Source organism: Equus przewalskii, chromosome 20, assembly GCF_037783145.1.
Source record: "Equus przewalskii isolate Varuska chromosome 20, EquPr2, whole genome shotgun sequence".
Classification (NCBI taxonomy): domain Eukaryota; kingdom Metazoa; phylum Chordata; class Mammalia; order Perissodactyla; family Equidae; genus Equus; species Equus przewalskii.
Genome location: NC_091850.1, coordinates 45673376 through 45693481, shown reverse-complemented (window position 1 = coordinate 45693481; position 20106 = coordinate 45673376). Strand labels below are relative to the sequence as shown.

The following is a 20106-nucleotide window of genomic DNA, read 5'->3' as shown; positions in this document are numbered from 1 at the left end:
ATCAGAAGCAATTTAGCCTCTTCTTAAGAAGATGTTGTAACTCTGCTTTGTTTTGGGCCTTTTGTGGTGGCCAGTGTGCAGAAGCAATTAGCTGCTGACTTGACCTGATGACTTATTAATGATGATGGTTAACCTCAGTCATTCATATTTGAAAAAGGTTTACAATAATTTAATAATTGGCATGAAATGTGGTAATGGAAGAAGATAGAGTGAAATGGAGATCAAGAACACTTAGAACCCCCCAGCCTGAGCTAATTGACATTTCTAGAACACTCCACCCGGGAAATACTTAGAAACATGCCTAAGTCGTCAGACATGAATTTATGCAGCGGGGAGAGGTGTAAAGTAGTTTTATGACCACTCTTGTTGCCTTGATGATGGTACTGGGAAGGCCCCAGAGGAGAGGGTAATGAGGATTGTCCCTGTTTGAAGCCATCAGAAACCATGTGCTATCAGGTGACACCGATGGCCAAATGAATTGGTTTCAAGCCCTAAGATTTGCATACTGATATTTTTCTGAGCCAATACATTAATAATAAAGGAATTTTTATGAAGAGTTATTACTTGGGTGATTTATTTAAGTTCCTAAAAATGTCCTAAGTACCTGGGAAGTTATTCTAATATATATATTTTAAGAGAATCATAGCACTTTTCCTGCCTGGCAGGTCACTTACTCTGTTTTAAATAGTCACCCTCCACATTGCCTGGTAAGTTGAAAGACAGTGAGGAACTGGAGTAAAAGAGTTCGTGAAACCCAGGGAATTGTGTTGGTCTGGCTTAATTGAATTAGCGTCTTTAATTGGGGCTTCTGCTGCTTGCCTTTGACACTTAAAGCGTGATGGATGCTGATAGGATCTCCCCAGGAAATTTGGCAGTGAGTTCTCAGCTATTGATGAATCCTGGGCATGTGGGGGTGGCCAGGGAGAAGACTGGGGAGAGATTAGTTGGCGGCAGCAGCCTGGGACTGCCGCCTGCAGCAGATGCAAAGTGGGAAGGACCTGAGGGGTTCCGCGGCCTCCCTTCGAGTCAATGGGCACAGCTAGGGAGTTTAGACCACCTTCACTTGGTCTCCTTTTATTTCCTGCATGTATTTGCTTTTGAAAGGTAGAAAAATGGGCCAGCTGCTCATCCCAATGTTAGGTAAAGGATTTCAGATATCTTCCATTAGCATTCTCATGTAAGAGGAAACCTGGAAGGTTGGACCACAGCTCCCAGAGGAACCGCACCCTGCTGTTCAACTGAGGCTGAGGGGTAGGGGGACGAAGCTTCTGTGTCCTCCATGGCTGGCAGCACAGGGCAGTTGGGAACGTGGATTCAGATGTGGAATGGGAAGATTAACCAGGATGTCCAAAACAGAGAATGCGAGGCCGAGTTGCTCCAGTTGTGCTCCCAGACGTGGGCCGCAGAATCACCTGAGGCCGTCATTTCAAGCAGGTTCCTGGGTCCCAGTGCTGCCAGAACCTCAGCTGGAGGGCCGGCGGGGGGAGTTCGGGAATCCGGTTTGAGAACTCACCTTAATGCCGTGTGAGATGGACATTCAACCATGCTACCTTAGAATCCACTATGCTTATTTCAAAACCACGTTAAAAAAGAGTCATGTGTCAATACAGATGGTCATTGATAGACATAATCCTTTTTGTTTTGACCTTCCAAGTATATGAGCAATGTGGATTCGTGGTGTAAAGCCTGTGGTGAGGTGGACCTTCCGTCGGAGCTACCGGACCTGGAGGACGCCATTCATCACCACCAGGGGATCTATGAGCACATCACCCTGGCTTATTCCGAGGTAAGTGCTCAGTGCTGCTTCAGTTGCAAAGCAACATTATTTTTGTGTCATAGCACCAAAAGCTGAAAGATTCGAAGTTTTGTTAGCTTAGGAAAAGCTTATAGATTTCAAATTAAACTGCAGTTTTATTGTAACTTTTGACCTCAAGTTGGGGCGGGGAGGGCTAGTAAGTAAAACAGGATGGGGGCAATGAGCAGCCTTTTCATGGCCCTGTGACATTTGTGGATTTCTTTTAAAGTGCTTATATTTTCATCTGCTAAAATAAATGAAATTCCAGTCTTCTTGTTTACATATATTTAGGAAATACGTATTTTGCACGCTATTTAGTCTAGTCAAACTCAAGTTAGTCTTCCTGAATGAAGCTTTGTAGGAAAGAGGAAGAGTTGATGCAGCCTCCTGTCCTGGGTTGCAAAGTACACACTGCTTTCTGAAGTAGGTAAAGCTATTTGCTGTTCCAGGAGTCAAAATGTGGCATTTTCTTTATTCTTTCAGGGTAAATTGTTTATTTAATATGTCCCTGTTTATTTTCTGCCACCTTCCTCAGTGCCAGACTTTGTTATAAGGACTTTATGAATCACTTACTTAATGCTCCCAGCTCTGGGACATGTACTGTTATTAGCCCCACTGTTACAAATGAGGAAACCGAGGCACAGAGGAGAAGTGACTTGTGCTAGCTCAACAACTGTAGGAGGTGGAGTGGGGACATGGACCCATGCTAGCCAGCTGTATGTTCTCAGCCACCATTCTGCTGCCTCTGTGTCATATCATGTGCTAGACACAGTGACAACAACTACACATGGGTCGAGGTGTGTCACCCTTGTCATGTCTTGGTCATCTGGCCCTTTGGACCAGTCCACCTGTATGATAGTGGTGAAATTCCTGGAGGTGAGTGGGGAGCGGGTTGGAATTCTGCGTGTGCTTGCTGTCGGCAGGGTTTCCTCCATTCTCCTATGGTAGTGAGCGTCTATGCTAGGAAGTGCTAATACGAAAGATTACTATGCGACTTTAGTAAGAAAACACTTGCGAGCACCCAGCAGAGAGCTGGACGCAGAGTCTATGTTTAGTAAACATTTAAACCCAGGTCTTCCTTGATTTGAACCATGTCCACACTTGTCAAAGTTGTGGGGAAGAGATTGGCTATTTGCATTGCAATCTGGCACTTCCTGCTTCACCAAACAGCTGTCACTCTCCTGTCTTTGGAACAGGTCTCCTGACCCCTTAGTGTCCTTGGGTGAGGTAAACGGACGTGTGGCGTGCTTTGATATTTACTTTGGAATGTGGTCAAACCTTCTTCCCGTGACAGTTGATATCTACGTGTTTGTTTTTCTAGCCACCTCTTTGCCTAACAAGATCCCTCCCCTTTTTTTTTTTTAGCACTCTTTTATGTTGTCCATGGAATTAAAAAATAGTCAACTCTGTATTATGCTTCTTAATTTTGCATACAGTGTTTATTGGCTAATTAGGCTATCTAGTTTATTAGGAACTGTATAAATAAATGATAGCCTTTTTTATAATAAAGGTGCAAATTGAACAGATCTGTAATTTTTTATCACACTGATTCACGAGGATTATGTGAATTCCGAAGAACGGTAAGTTCTTTCCCCTAGTGCATCATCTCTATGCATTGTCTAATTTCGAGCTGTAATATAGAAAGTGAGTGATCCTGTTATCCATGATGTAACTAGGCCTTCGCTCATCTCCTTACTCATGATTTTCCCAGGAGGTGCTTTGCGATTGCAGTCGTAGGTTCCACACCACTGTGGGATTGGATAGCCACTGACAAGGTGATTGGCAGGAGCTGGGCTACAGTCTTTGCCTACAGGACTTACCTCAGAACCAGTCTGACCTGACCAGTGTCATCCTCCAGCCCAGCTGGCCAGTTCACTTCTAGCAAAGTACAGAATTCTCTCACTGTTAACACTACATTCTATAAAAATGGGGACATTTTGACGTGGGAACTTATTTTTACCTGTGGCCCAGTTTCATTAGATTTTAAATTAGTATGATAATTGAAAATAATTTTATAGCAAGTAAATAGCTTCCCAGGCTGAGGTCTTAAACCACAATTTTTAGCCTAAGACCATCTTTGTAAGTGAGCTGTAAATTCAAGGAGACGGTAATTTGAGCTGGATGAACAGAAGACTTGCAGCAGGACAGAAGGAGTGTTTTCTTGCCTTTTAAATTATTTAAGTTTTGAAATAGTTTCAGGCTACAGAAAAGTGTTAGAACAGAACAGAGAGCTCCCACGTTCCCTTGACCCAACTTAACCACCTTTGCTCTGTCGTCTCCCGTACACCCCTCTCTCTAGTCAATACGTCAACGATAGTACAACACGAGCATCCTACCCACAGACCCATCATGTTTCCTACTGTTCCAGCTCTTCCTCTTGCCCTTTTCTGGTCCAGGATGCTGTCCAACAGCATGCGTTATGTTTAGTGGACATGTCTCATTGGGTCTCCTTCACAGTGGAACATTGTTGAGTCTTTCTCTGTCTCAAGTCATTGACAATCTTAGAGAGTGCAGACATTGTATGCTGTAGGATGACTCTCAACCTGCTAGCCCATCCAGTTTTCCTCGTGGGCTGACAGGAGGGATACAGGATGTTGACCCCCCCCACCACTGGTGACATTAACCTTGACCGCTTGGTGTATGCTAGGTTTCTCCAATGTAAAGTCACCATTTAAAAATTTGTCTTTGATGGGCATTTTGTGGGGAGCTACACTGATGTAACACAGTTGTCTGTTCTTCATCAGACTTCTTCTCACAGTGTTAGCATCCACTGGTGATTCCTGCCTGTGTCAGTTACCTCGGTAGTGGCTGTCTGATGGTGGGCACTTATTTCTTTTATTCCTTCTATAGTTATTAGGTAAACTTCTGCAAGGAAGAACTTTATTCCCTTTCTTCCCGATTTATTTATTATTTCAGTATGAATTTACAAAATCTTATAGTCAATGGGTTGTAATCTACTATATTTTGATGCCTAAATTGTCCACATTTGCCAGCGGGAGCCCCTTTCTGGTTTTTTTTTTAATATGTCCTTATTTGTGAGTTACTTTCTAGCACAACAAGTAGTTCCCAGGCTCATCTTGTACTTTTCCCTGCCGCACTCCTGAGATCAGCCGTCTCACCAAGAAGTTCTGATTCCTTGGAGTGTTGTGTGATGTTAGAAACTAAGATCTGGGTGCTCAAGAGTGCTTGTTTGCTTGTGGGGTGTCAGTGCTTCTAGGCCATCTGAGTGGACAGTCAGGAAACGCGTGCATGTGGCTATGTCCCCATCCATCCATTCTTCACATATGCACATACATCTACAACTGTGGCTGTATCTGTCTGTGTCTATCTCTATTTTAAATCCCATTTTAAGCATATTTTAAGTACCCACACTGGTACTTCCATTTCTAATCCAATCCTTGGGATTCTTTCCAGCCTTCCCCTTTCTCTGTTTATAAATCGCTTCTCAGCAAGAAACCCGGCTCCTTTTATCCTCAGTATATTAACTTATTTGTTCAATTAGTCTTTTGGCTCAGTCTTCTCAGCCTCCCAACCATTCTCTCTGGCGTCTCCTAGCCCGCACCCCCACTATCCACTTCCTTAGAAAGCCTGGCCCAGGACACCTGTGTTGGCACCTCCACCCCCTCACTCCCTCAGACCCTAAGCACCATTTTCTCCATGCCAGGAGGGGAGGGAAAGACAGGAAGGTAAGGGCTGCTCCTGTTTTTTAAGTGATTTTTTTCTTTTCCTAAATCAGTGGTTTTCTAACTTGAGTGTGCTGGTTAAAAGTGCGGCTTCTCATCCTCTCCCCTGCCCCATAGTGAATCTCCATCTTGAGTGGGTTTCCCTAGTGATCCAGGGACTCTGGTGCAGATGCTTCACAGACCACACACTGAGACACGTTCCTACCCTCTTCTGAACAGTCCTGGGTCTGCCCAGGAGGCAGTCATCCCACGGAAATTACTGCGCCCTGCTATGGATACAGGGTTATTTAGGAATAGGAATGTTTATAGGCAGGGCTTTCTCTTCCTTTTCCTTTTGTCTTCCTTCTCCTCCTTCCCTCCCACCCTCCTTCCTTCCTTCCACAATTTTTTTCCTTAAAGGGTGTCTACAGTTTATAGTCTCTGATGACACAAGTTTGCAGTGGGAAATCTTCCCAGCCTTTTTTTTCCGGGACACGAACACCTGCTTTTCTGTGTTTTAATTAGACTCGTCCCGTGTTATTCCTGTCTGTGTTTCAGCACAGGAGCATACCTGTGCCTCGTAAACATTGGCTTGCTTCAGCTTGCCGGGTGTGGGGCTAATATTGTCTGATGTAGGGGACCACAGGAGAGTGAAGCCATATAAACATCTGGGATAAGCTCTAGTTTTAGGAACAGCCTGTAGAGTGGTCATTTTTAACATTTTATTCTAAGCAAGCAAACTCATTAACTACTTTCTCAACAAACTAAATTCATACGAATGATTGTTCTCTCAGTGTGCCCATGCGTCTTGTAAACCTAAACACTGAGTATCTGAATTGTGAGTGAGACTGTGTACTGTGTCCACCCTGCTGCGGAGGGTCCTTGCCACCGCAGCTGCATGTGGCGATTCTGGGAGCAGGAGAAGGTGACTTCAGGGTTTAGTTTCTGCATCGGTTTCTCAGTTTAACAACGGTGCTGACTTACTTCAGCAGGGCCTCATGGAAATGACTGATTCGCTTCCTGTGAAGTGAGTCAAGCTCCTTTTTTTAAGGCACTGGGTGATGGCATGATTAGTGTTATTGGCATGCAGGAAAAACAAACAGTAAAATGAGTCACCTCGATAGTAAACGTACTGAAAGCATCTGTGATGCGTGGAGGCTCAGCTACCTTGCTGCAGAGTAACTTGTATAAAGCGCTGCTTTCAAAGCCTCATTAAGTGGTGCAGCGTCGCTGTAGATATGCAGGGGCTGTAGTCAACATTTGGCACAGCATCAGAGCCAACAGACCGTACAGCAGTCTCTGTCCTTATCCAAAACTGGAGGCCCTGTGAGGGCTTGAAGTATAGGAACAAAAGAAGTCAAACCCAGCTGGAACCTACAGAAATGCGTGTTGGGTGCATCCCTCTGCCTTAACTAACTGGGCTGCACCAGCCTTTTCCTGTTTGGTCTTTCCTTTCCAATTGTCCCAGGTAGACGTGTCAGCGAGTCAAACATGGTTAGGTTGATCTGGTTTTGAGTAAGACCCTAATAGCTGAAAGAAATAGAAATCAGCCTTTAGTAGAGGTCTGTCCTAACAACTTTGCCTGGAGAAGGAGCCATCTCTGAGGGGAGCCAGAAACTCTGAAGGTGAGGATATTACTTTCCTCTGTCGGGTGGCCTCCCTGGGCATGGGAACACACCACCCACCACCACCAACATGGGGCCGTTCAGAAGGTCATTGGCCTCTGTTCTGGGGTGCAGCTTCTCAGTAGAGCCGTCTTAACACAGGTTTCTCCTCCAGACTCAAAAACAAAGCGTTTGCCTGTTTGGTGAAGAGTGTCAATCACAGCTACAAAATGAGCTGGTACCCATGTGCTGCTCCTTTCTCATTCTTTCTTGCTTTGTTAGATCTGAACTTGAAGTTGTTAGGTTCATTTGAGAATCGTTTCAGCAAAAGCTGGAGAGAGATGGTGGTGGCTGTGAAGTGTTTCCCCGGCTTAGCACTCTGTAGGCTGTGGTGAGCGAGCCCTGCAAAAGGATCAAAACAGCATGTTGGTTTGAGTTGATGCAAATAGTGCAATTCATTTCATAAAAGTTTTGAGGAAAGACCACCATTTCTTTACAACATGCTAAGTAAGAGTAGTCATTTCTAACTATGCCTTTATGTATTTTGTATGTTTTGTCTGTTTGGGTTATATCTTGGGAGTAACGTTTCCTAGCACTTTTAGGTCTACAATACCACATTTGGACCTAATTGACATGGCATAGGTCATATTTGGTCTTTGGGTGGTGGTTTTTGGAAGCTTATGCAATAATCTCCAGGTACCATTCTCTTTCCTTAGATCAGAGCAACATTCTTACTCTATGCAAGTGAAGAATATTCCTGCTAGAGACTCTTAGCTGCACTCTGATTTAACGGGAAATGTGGAGATCCAAGTACCAGAAATAAGAATATGCAGTCTCTCCAAGGGTTGGTGGAATGTTTTTAAGGACCCATGTTACAAATCTTATGTGTGGTTTGGATTAAAAGTAAATATGCAAGAACCAGACCATTGTTAGAGATTTTAAACAGTTAAGTTTCCTCTTAAATATTAGGAACAAACATACTTTTGATATGGTAAACTTGTAAACTTGAATCACTTTTTTTGGCTTTAGTTAACGCTTGTGAGTTTCTTAACTCATTTAGGTATTAGAGCATATTAGTTCATATATTTGTTTATAAAATGTTAATCTTTGTAACATTTCACTTCCACTGCCCTTCAGGTCCCTGAGCACTGTATTCCAAGAAAAACAAAAAGTGGAACCTGAAAAAAATAGCTAAATATTATCTGTGAAAAAATTACAGAAAGGGCCTGCTTTTTGATGATAAATGTTGATTTTTCTTTTCTGCAGCTATTTTCCCTTCAGAGGATGGGGTTTGCCTGAAAGCTGCAAACACATTTTAAGACAAAACTTAGAACTTAAGTAAATTAATTTACCTGGTTTTGTGGTTAAGAAATCCAGAACTGCATCACATACGATAAGCATATATTAATTATTTAAGTACTTAATTTATATATGAATATTTTGGCTGCTATATACGTTTTTAATCTTCTGGTTATTCTATACCATTTAAAAATCTTTATCTAACAATAGAACAGTAATCTTCATAAAATTCTAGCATTTTTTTCCCCACGTAATATTACTGTACTTATAAAGAGGACATTTTGCTAAAAGTTACTAGAATATATATGGTATGCTTTATGTGCTTAAATAATACCTTTTAAGTTGACAAATCTATGAAAGCTACTCTGAAATAAAATGACATTATTTCTGAAAGATTTATGGGGGAAATGCTGTATATGAACATGCATTTGGAGTTGCATGCTGTCTGGTTTTCGTGATTGCAACAGGTGTTCTCTTGCCGGATCTTTCCTGCCACTTCTGCTGCCACTGTCTCTATCATTAAATGACAGTACCAGCAGTGGCACCAACAGAGTCATTTTAATCCCCGCTTAGGAATTCCTGGAAGGTGGATCATTGCTCAGTGTGTTGTCTTACATTAAGATAATTGTGTGTTCACATACTCAGCCATTCCCCATACCCTGCCATCACGAGCAAGCATTTTGTTCTAAATCCAGTGAGGATTTCTGCTCTCAAGTTCCAAGAAACAGTTGTAAAGACACCCAAGGAAAGAAAGATTTAGTGGAATATTATTGCTCACGTTGTTTATTCATTCCCAGTAGTAGAGTATTAATGGTGTCATATGGATGCCTTTGGAAAGTTGGTGAGGGCTGGGAACCCATTTGTCATTTTTTGTGGGTGGTTTAAGATCTAAAACAGTGGCCCAAGATAGAGGTTTACTTTCTGCTGGTATAAAAGAAGTCCCAAGGCTGGCGTTCCAGGGCTGGTGTGATAGGTCTGTTAGTAAGGGGATCTCTGGATCCTTCTGTCTTACTGTTTTGACTTTTTTAGCAGGTGGGCTACCATTCTTAAGGTTGCCTCAGGGTCATCAATAGCTGCTGAGGCTCCAGCCTCTTGGCAGCAGGGAGGAGAAAGGCAAAGGGCAATGAGTATATTCAGCTTCCTAAACACAGCTTTCCTGGAAGCTCTATTTAACATTTTTTACTTCTGTATGTTGGCCACTAGTATTTAGAAGCGATACTGTGAAATGCAGTTTTATAGCTGGGGTATTGCTGTTCTTGACTGTAGGGGTTTGGCTGTTAAGGAAGGGTGAGTGAACTTTTGGGGGACAGCCATCAGTTTCTGCCACACATTCTGATCTGTATCTTTCTATATGTGTCCACTAAATCATATGTGCTGGTGCACATTTTCTGACTTCTGTGTTTCATAAGGAGTAAAATGAAGAGGAAATATTTATGAGGAATTCTTTTCTAGGCTCGTACAGTGTGAAATGTGTGAGCACTGGTTCTCAGTCCCAAGAGATGCTGTACCCCCATTGTTTAACAAAAATTTTATGATACCTGCTGAAATCAGATGTATGGGTAATCAGATACCTTCACATAAGACTTATATATGTACATATATATAAATTACGTATATACTACAATAGAAGTTAGAGACAAAAGGAAGATTTATGATAAAATGTATTTCAGTCTATAAATGCTAGAATAGAAGAGAAAAAAATTAGATATTCAGGTGCTGCCCATATTATTTTAAAGAACTGTGAATACAGCAACTACAGATGCTGACTGGACATGTGTTGTATTGGTGACTAAAATACTGAGAATGGTGTTATCTTGCTGATATTCTGAAATGGTGAGCAACTCGTAAACTCCAAAGAAAACCATGCACTGCCTTCCTTTGATTAACGTGGTGATTGCATTCCTGGAAAAATCAGTGTTTGTTAAGAATAGACAAAAAAGAAAAGAATAAAGTTTTGTGCTTATATATTAAATAGAGCCTAGCCCAGATAGTTACAAAAAGCAGGACAATTCTTCATTATGTGCTATATCCTGCCTCTGAATCCATCGCAATAAATCCTTTCCCCCAAATCAGTCACCGTGCCTCCCCTCCTCAAGATCCTTGTGTCAGAAATGCCCATGCAAGTTTCAGTGCCTTCTGGGGACAACTGAGAAGCCTGCTCTAGAAGACCCTTCTCTGTACCGTTTTTGTTTTTACACATGCCTGACGCTAACTGGGGGGTCGAGCTGGTTCTTTCTCACCCTGTTGTCTTGGTTATGTCACCTTGGCTTGTTTCTGCTTCACTTTTGCTATCTTAATGTATTAGATCAATTTAATCTACGAAGGCTGATAGCCTTCCTAAGGAATAGTCAGCAAAGCTTCTGAGACGCTCAGAGTTCTCAAAATCAGGTATTAGAAAACAAACATGTTACATTCCAGCACAACTTAAGGTTGTAAGAGGATCAAAGGAGGAGATTAGAAAATTCCGCAGGCCCCTCTCTCACGTGCCACCAGTTTTCAGTAGTTAGAGGCTTCTGTGTTGTCCTGTCCCACGCAGTTTCCCCTGCCCTCTATGCTAAGGGCTCTCCTCTCAGCCCTAGGTGTGTCTGTTCACAAGGCTCCTGTTCACTCCTCCTTTCCGTGGAAACCCAAGGAGGTGTTCAGATTGGGGAGTATCTGAGCAGAAAGATCCTGGTGAAGAGGACGGACTTAAACACTTGAATCACACAACCATGTTCCTTTACGTGACAATGTCCGTTTATTGTCTGATTGGGTCAGATTTTTTCTCCCACATCTGGCACAGTCATTCATAAGTCTTAAGAATCACTTAAATATGAAAAATACATCATGCTTTTCCCTCCATATGACACCCTTACCTTTTCTGTGGTTAGTCTGAATGCTTTCAGATAGTTAACTGCCATAGTATAGCACTGAAATCTGATTTAAAAAATGATGGTGTTTTAATTAAAATTATTTTTTTAAGTTAATGAACCAAATAAAATGGCACTTTTTGATTTTCTTTTTTTGTGTGTGAAGTAGAATTGTTATCCAACTGTGTCAGAAATTTTAAGTACGTATTGCCTGGTGCTAGGTTATTGATTTTTTTTAACTAAGGTTTCAAGTCAGCATTAAAATTTTGCTCCATTGTGATTGTTTTATTCTCGCTAACATAGTATTGCAAGAGAAAATTATTACTTTTAAATTTTAATTTGCAGATACCCGGGATTGCAATTTTATATCAACTGACTTATGTCATTTAAGGCAAAATACTATGTTTGTTCTATTTGTTGAGAATGGCATCTACTACAATGTTTTATGATACTGAATGTTCCTTTATTTTAATTTAGTGTTGTACCACATTTGGTTTTGTGGTGTCATTGGATAACTGGTGGATTTGTTTTAAATTTTATTTTGTTCTTTATAAAATATGCCTTTGAGTAAAACTGTGGTTTATGTTTATGTGTGAGCATGTGTGCACACACATGTATCTGAGGACAGAATCTGCAGAATAGCCTGGGCAAAGCTGCAAATCTTGAAGAATCACTTGTTTATAATCCCTTGTCTGTTTTGCCGGCAGGTGAGCCAGGATGGGAAGTCACTCCTTGACAAGCTCCAGCGGCCCTTGACTCCTGGCAGCTCCGATTCCCTAACGGCCTCTGCCAACTATTCCAAGGCCGTGCATCATGTCCTCGATGTCATCCACGAGGTGCTGCACCACCAGCGGCAGCTCGAAAACATCTGGCAGCACCGAAAGGTCCGCCTCCACCAGAGGCTGCAGCTGTGTGTTTTCCAGCAGGATGTTCAGCAGGTCAGTTTCCTGTGGCTCTATTCCTCGTAGAGACCACCTGGGCTGAACTGAGAGTTTAGGTGAGCGTGTCGTCAGACTGGACATATGTGTGCTGATGGAGTGAGTAGAAGATAAAGATAGGAGAGAAGGGAGTAAAAATAGGCGTTTGCACACAGAGCTTCTTTGCTTACGCTGAGCGGAACAGGGCTCTGAGTATGTGCAGAGCACACATGATGACGCAGGGCCTGAACTGGAGACTGAGTTTTGTTCTTGAAACACGTCATTCTTGGTTATGTTTATTTGTGAGAGTAATGCTCGTGGTGCTTATACCGGGGTGTTGTTACAGTTTTAGATTTGTGTGCTCTCTGATTACAGGAGCAATAAGCTAATCCTGCTTTTCTTCCCACGTGGTAGATAGTGCAGTCTGTGATGCAGAGTAGGTTCTCAATAAACATTCATCTAATTAATGAAAAGTGGGCTTTTGTGACTCTTCATTTCTAAGCAGTTGATATCTTTGTTATTGTTGTTACAAAAATAAGAGGAAGCCCAGTCCCCATTCTGTTTATTTCCTTATTATGGAATGAGGAAGATTGTCCTGCTACCAGGGTTTTGAGGATTAATGCTATGGGAGCATGTAAAATATGACATGGCTTTAGTGATAAACAAGATAATAGTGGTGTCCTTGCCTGAAAATAGAGGGAAAAAACAAGGATGTGAATGAGGTGTGAACTCGGGATGAGGAATTCTTGGGTTTGCAAGGAAGCTCATGGCGTCCAGGGGAGTTGGCGGGAAGCCGCAGTGATGGGTCTGGAACAAAACCACTGTCTTCAACCTGGGCGTCCAAGAGCCCGGGTACCTTGTTCAGACATGTAGGAGCTCAGATTTCACTCTCCCCAAGCATCCTCTGAAGGGGAGTGGGTTTTCTGCGAATGAGCTGAGATTGTGGAGAGTTGTGCTGTGTTCTGATGAACACGTAGATTCTCTGTGTCGTGGACCGTCATTCTTCACATGTGAATCTGGTGAGTTCGCAGTACTTTGAATTGTTCTATAATTTTTCATTTGTACGTATTATGCTTTGATTCTACTTAGGGTTTTCGCGTTTTCTGAGGGTTGCGTATACAAAGTGCCTTAGGAGTGATTATTTTGATGTTATTCATGCTTCTTTATAATGTTGTTTTAAAGACGATAATTGCCAGAGAAAGAATATAGAGTAAGAAATGAAGAGGGAGGAGTCAATGTCTAGGAGTTACTGTGAGAACTGAAATTGTTAAGTTGAAAGCATGAATATTAGTTTTTCTTAATTGTCCAGAAACTTTCACAAACTGTGAAATGTTAATAGTTTAAATGTAATTAGGAAAGGATTTTCCTCCCTCCCTCTCCATCCTTGGATCAAGTATTCACTACCCATCCATGGACCAACACACTTTCTGGACTTGTATCTGAAGCAGCAGCAGGGGCTCCCCACCTCCCTTCTTTCTCCCCTCAGCTCTCACGGCTTCTGGGGGCACCCAGTCACATAAGAATGAGCCACTGGACTGTTTCTGTCCAGGGGAGGCGTCAGGAAAGGAAGCCTTTGGAAACAGGCTGAGGAGTCGAGCCATCTAATTTGGTGCCAAGTACTTAATGCACTTGAATTTGAAAACAGCCAACATTAATTTTTATACATAGAAAGATAATTGTGATAATTATGAGGCTATTTCTTCAAGCTAGCTTTTTTTTCTCAAGAACAGCACATTGGGTTGGATGTCAGCAGGAGAAAGTGTTTTGCAATACACATAATGCATATATGGTCCTATTAGCGTTCCATAGAAAATAGATACTTGCTCTTTAAGAGAACCGTTTTGTTGATTAAATGATCAGAATGGTTTGGAGTTGTTATGCAAACAGGAAATTGCTATCTAGGCATGACTTGTGAAACAAGGAGCAAAGTTGATCGGATTAAGCAAGCAAACACTTTACCTCGAAGGAGTCTGTAGGATGTCGGAACCAAAACTGTGATTCTGAAACCCAAGGAATTATAACACGTGGAAATTTTTGCCATAGTGAGAATAGACCAGGAGAGGTAAGCTGAGAATAAGTGCGAAAAAATCACAGTATGTCAGACAGACATTGTCAGCAGAAGATAAATTTGTAAAGACAAGAACAAAATCCGCAAAAACATAAAAAGCCAACTAGAGATACCCTAAGTGGTTTTTGTTGGGTTGTTTTGGGTGATGAAAAGGCATCTGTAAATACTGCTGAGAAAAAAGAAAGCGCCTTACCCCACCGTAGGTATGGAATGATGACATTTTTGTCAAAAACAACCCTCCAAAAGAGAGTGTATGCTTGTCTGTGGAAACAAATTCAAAAGACTAGATGCCAGACTATTGACAGCGTGTCCCTGAGGAGGGAAAGGGTGGAGAATGGCATGGGCAGTTTGATTTTTAAAATAGGAGTAACTTTGGTTTAGTGGTTAAGTTTTTTTTTCATAACAAGCAAAGGCAATTTCATAATTTCTCTATGGAAGGCGCTTTAGATGGGAGTCAGGTGCCAAGGTTTGGGGGTGGGTGAAGCTGCTATTGCATAGCTCTTACCACTTGTCCAAATCAAGGCGGAGGGGAGTGGGAAGACTTGCCCAAATAACATACCAGCTTACTGACAAATGCTAACCTTGGTCATTGCTAACTTAAAAATAAAATGCATACTCTGCCATATTTCTTGCTGACCAAATCGTAAACATATTCCCATTGCCTTAGGTTTACTGTTAGAGCAGCTCTCAGTGGGTGTTTGGTTAAATGAATGATTGAATAGTTGGTTTCCTGTTAATCAGTGTTTTTCAGTTTAGAGTATGCTTTAGTTTACTGCAATAAGATAATTTATTTTTGTTGTACTCGTTCAGATGGGATGATAGTTTTGGAAGTAGTCCATATCAGGATGCTATCAAACTCATTTTCCCACTCACCACTTCGGTCTGCCTGCCTCCTGGATTGTCAGGATTCACTCACTTACTCCAGCTTGCCCGGGGAGGTGAATGAGCCCCAGAAATCCACTTTCCCAAAGCAGGCTGACTCCCCCAAAAGCAGCCCCTTGGGCAGGGAGACCTCCTAAAGAGCCTCCTGCCTCCCCCAGCAGCCCTCCATGTGCGTGAGCATCAGCCTCCCTGAGTGTCTCGTAGAAGAGCACCCTCCAGGTTGATCTTGGGCCACTAACTAATATTCTGAAAAATGGTCAAGCACATTTAGTCTACTCTGGATTCTTCTTGTCCACACTTCTTTCTTTTTTTCAAAGTATCTTAATTGAATGTGTGACACTCTGAGAGGAAGAGAGATAAACTTGTTGAATAGCTCAGAGTTCCTTTTCTCAAGAATTGTCGTCTGGTAAGAGTAGATGTTTAATAGTCTAATAAATTAGACCATAAAATGCTCAGATTTAGCATGTATGTCCTTGGTTATTGTCAGGTATAATTTTGCTAAGACATAAACTTGAGCCTTGTCTGTCACATGCTGCCCAGAGCAAGGGAGTAAATAAACTAGCTACCCTCATCCGTGTTGTCTCCCTACTGTGTGCGTGAATTTTAAGAGGACGTATTTATGCTTTAGTGACTTGTGGAAATTTGGGGTTCCTGAAAGCTTTGTCCGTATTCTTCTTAAATGTCAAGGGTTTAGGCTACAAAGAAAGTGAAGTACTCTATAATAGAGGTGAAAGTTACAGTTGCCAGGGTGCCAGGAAAATCTTCATGGGAGAGGTAGGGTTTGAGCTGATCTTTGAAGGATATGTAGGAAGTCAGTAGGTTGAAAACTGGGCAACAGGAATTGTATTGAGAGCAGAGACAAAAAGGGCAGGGCCTGTCTGAAGAGCAGCAGGCAGCCCCCTGTGGGCAGAATGGAGAGGTGTGGAGGCATGAGGCGGGGCAGGTGCTGGAAGTGTGACCTCCACGACGAAGGCTTGAGACTTGTTTCTGTAAGCTTTGGGACACCATTAAAGGGACAGCGAACCTTGACTTGAGTGTAGTGGAAATGAGTGGATGGGTGTCAGGGCCTGGCATGACTTGTGAGCAGCTGTGAGGATTAAGGGGGGCATGTCTGTATGACCTCTAGCTGATACTAGTGCTCTGTGGGTGGAAATTTCTTTTCTCTCTTAATGCTCACAGCCACAGTTAAAGCTTTCCCCATTTCTCCACACTGAGTTCATGCCGTGAAGGGCTTGTATGCTGTGCACTTTGACTTGGTGAGGGGGGTGGATGACGTGATTCCACGTGTGTTAAAAAGGTTGCTCTGGTTGCAGTGTGATGAATGAATTGGAGGAATTGAGACATAAGGTGAGAAGACAGCTTAAGTCCCACTGTGGACATCCAGGCCATCATGGAGATGTCTTTGAGAGCAGGAATGTCAGGTCCACAGGGGCAGCAATCTGTGTTTTGTTCCATGGTGTTTCCCAAGTGTCTAAGATAGTAGATGCCAGTATCTGTTGAATGAACGAGTGAATAAGTGAGTGAGTAGATCAAAAAATTTAAGGAAGTCCCCAATTTTTCTAATTAAAGATTCTTTGGGGTTAAAAGTTTCTTCATTTATTCTGGAATAGGGGAAGGTTGGCCTTATATTGGAATCAAGTAATCGAACTGGGAGATCTGCCTGAAGGAACAGGAGCTTTGCTTGATGTTGAGGAATTGAGGGTGGCTGAGGAAGGAAGGGATAATTTCAGTGCCTGGGAATTTTGCTAGTGTGGTGAGATCTCAAGTGAAGATTGTGGCCTCCTGAATGCAAAATGAGGGTCATAAATGCAGCAGGGGGCGGAAAGCTATTTGTTTTACCTCAAGTCCTCCGCTGCTGTCCTTTGCCAGTAAAAGACGTCTCTCCATGATGCTTGCTCAGGAGTTCTGGGTTGGCACCATTTACAGTGGACCTAGCTTCCACGTGAAGATTCCTGAAACTTATTTAACCTTTGCTCATTAAGTTAGGAGGGTGGGTTTTTCTCATCCCACTCGTCAGAATCATCATCTAGCCCTAGCTGTTTAACATTCTCTTCTGTTTACATCCCCCCCATCACAGTTCTGATTGTGGGTCTTGATAAGAATGGTTAGAGGATGGCCCTCTTTTCTGAGAGCTTCTCTATTAGAATTAGGGAGCACGGGAGGGCATGTGTTTGGGATTGCGAGCCTGCTGAGAGCAGATAGAGACTGCCTGCTGATCTTCCTGCTGGGTTTAGAGCCAGCTTTAATTACCTCTCGTGTAGTGAACACAGAAGAGACTTGACAGAGTAATCTTAGTAACCACAGCTCGGAAAGAGCTGCAAGTTCAACGGTGGGAGTTAAAAGGATGGAAAAATGGGTAACCTCTCCCCTCAAAGCAGATAAAGTACAAGAATGCAGGGTACATGAGCTGGCACCGTGAGCCAGGGGGACAGGAAGCAGGAGCCCAGGAGAGTGGGGTAAATTGGAAGTGAGCAAGGAGCAGAGGTCATCAAGCCCTTGGGGATATGTGCTCTCAGGAGCCAGGATGATCAGGAGTGGGCAGAGCCAAGGACAAACACCAGGCAGCTTGGGACTCCCATTTATTTAGTGCCAGCCACATTGCCAGGGTCCCCTAAGAGGAAAGTGGCTGGGCATTAGCTGGACAGGAGAGAAGACATGCATGCACATGTGCGTGTATGTGTATAATTTATGTAATTCAATAACTAGGTTTAAGCTATACATAACTTTAGTTTCCCAGATAACACCTGGACACATGAAGATTTTTCTTGGACAACTTTGGACTATTTTGTATTCGTTTCCAAACTAAGAATGGGAAAAATAGTTTTTTAAAAGTTTAGAAAATTCCTAAAAGGATTAACCAATGTTGGTAGAGCGATGGTTTGGTTGAGATTTGATGGGACTATCCAAGGTAAGACTATTCATATGAATAATGACATACGTGCCTTCCCACCTTTCCTTCCTAAGCATCTTTGTGTTCCTTAAGAAATTTCATGTACTTATGTATTTAAAATGAGGGTAATACCAGGAGAACTGGTGATTTAAATTTTTTTGGAAAATAGATGGATGGATGTTGCAAAGATTTAAAAGCCTGCGAACCTCTTTGGGAGCCCTTCTTCACTGACTTCGCCCACACTCCCTGCCAGCCAAGAAAGTGTGCATGAAGCACGCACTCCTCACATTTCAAGCGTTCTTGTTAGTTAAGCAAAATGTAGCTCTTGCAGCACAGGGCATTTTGAATCTGTATCATATGTTTGCTGTGCGTTACTTGACTGAGGTATTTTTTTTTAATAGATTCTTTTTCCAAGTGAGCATTAGGCTTAGTGTACTTTGGAATGTTCTAGAAACCACTTTTAAAAAGCTCTTTCTATATTAATAATTATATATATTTTTAGGACAAACTTAATTTTACTTTTGAAATACAATGAATGAAGAATCAGAGAGTTCTTAGCTCCAGTGGAGAGAGATGTTATGGGGAGGCCATCGCTACTCTCAGGCAGCCGTGGATGCTGGAGCTGAAGAGTTCCACCTTTTTCCCTCAGTCCCCCAAAGCCCATGGATGCATGTTGAATTATGTGTTTCATTTCACTGTAAAAGTTACACCGTGCTCATCACAGAATTTAGAGCCACAGCCCCTTGTGGTCATGTCAGGCCAGCCCCTCATTTTCCAGGTAACAAAACCGAGCCTTGAAAAAGTCATATGACTGCACCGAAGCTCCAAGAAGCCCAGTGGTTTTTTAGCTGCTTGACCACCCTTGACTGACAAGGATGCTTCACTTCTGAGCTAATCGAAGAGTAAAGAGTAAAACGGAAGTGACGTGTTACTTCAGAAAGAACGTTTAAGTAGGGCTTTTCAGGTGGGGGAAAGGGCTTTCATAGAAGCTGCAGTTGCCCATCACTGTGCAGAAAAAAAAGCTACTTAAGGAGACTTTTTTTTTTCTTTTTTTTACATTTTGGAGTTTAGTCAGTCACCTTAGAATGGATGGTTGGAAACAGAAGACAGAGGAGAGGGCAGCTCCGCCCTGGGTCGTGGCCCACCAGCAGAGCTGGCTCCTCACCGCTGTCCCAGGCGGTGTGCTCTCCTCTGCGCAGGTGTTATGTAGCCTGGCCTCCGCTGGGAAGGGAGGAACAGGACTAAGACTCTGGTTTCCAGAATAAAACTTATGCTCTGAGCTTTAGAAAAAGTGTCAGGCGGCCTAAGGTAGGATGAGCATGTGGAGTCCAATAATTTCACCTTTTTAAATTGAAGTAACATTGGTTTATAACATTATACACATTTCAGGTGTACAGCCTTATATTTTGATTTCTGGGTAGACTACATCATCTTCACCACCCGAAGACTAATTACCATCTGTCACCACGTACATGTGCCTAATCATCCACTTCGCCCTCCTCCCTTCCTCCTTCCCCTCTGGTAACCCCCAATCTAATGTCTGTGTGTGTTGTTGTTTTGTCTTCTACATATGAGTGAGATCATTTGGTATTTGACTTTCTCCGTCTGACTTATTTCACTTAACTAGTACCCTCAAAGTCCATTCATGTTGTCAAAAATGGCACGTTTCATCTTTTTTTATGGCTCAGTAGTATTCTATTATGTATATATACCATCTTCTTCATCTGTTCATCCCTTGATGGGCATTTAGGTTGTTTTTGTGAATAACACCACAGTGAACATAGGATATGGGTATCTTTTTGACTAGTGTTTTCATATTCTTTGGGTAAATACCTAGAAATGGAATAGCTGGATCATATGGTAGTTTTATTCTTAATTTTTTGAGGCATCTCCATCCTGTTTCCATAGTGGGATGCAGTTTGCATCCCCCTCAGCAGTGTATGAGCGTTCCTTTTTCTCCACATCCTCTCCAACATTTGTTTTTTCCTGTCTTGTTAATCAGAGCCATTCCGACAGATGTGAGGAATCCAATAATTTAAACTCAGAGTATCCTTCATTTGTGATTTTAACTTTGTGGGTAAATTTCATTAATAGTATAACATTGGCTATCCTCACAGCAATGCTAAACACCAGCTTTTAA

General features: G+C 42.4%; 1 protein-coding gene across 6 annotated transcripts in view; it reads left to right on the top strand.

The window, feature by feature from the left end:
• The window catches only part of TRIO (trio Rho guanine nucleotide exchange factor), a 355575-nt gene that overhangs the window by 148517 nt on the left and 186952 nt on the right, over positions 1-20106 (top strand). For all 6 annotated transcript variants that reach the window (XR_011530455.1, XR_011530456.1, XR_011530457.1 and 3 more), the window contains exons 8-9: positions 1655-1786; positions 11917-12147. Coding sequence is in view for 3 of the 6 variants with exons in the window: in XM_070587180.1 (XP_070443281.1) it covers positions 1655-1786; positions 11917-12147 (363 nt within the window). In the remaining 3 variants the exon portion in view is untranslated. The remainder of the gene's footprint in view (positions 1-1654; positions 1787-11916; positions 12148-20106) is intronic.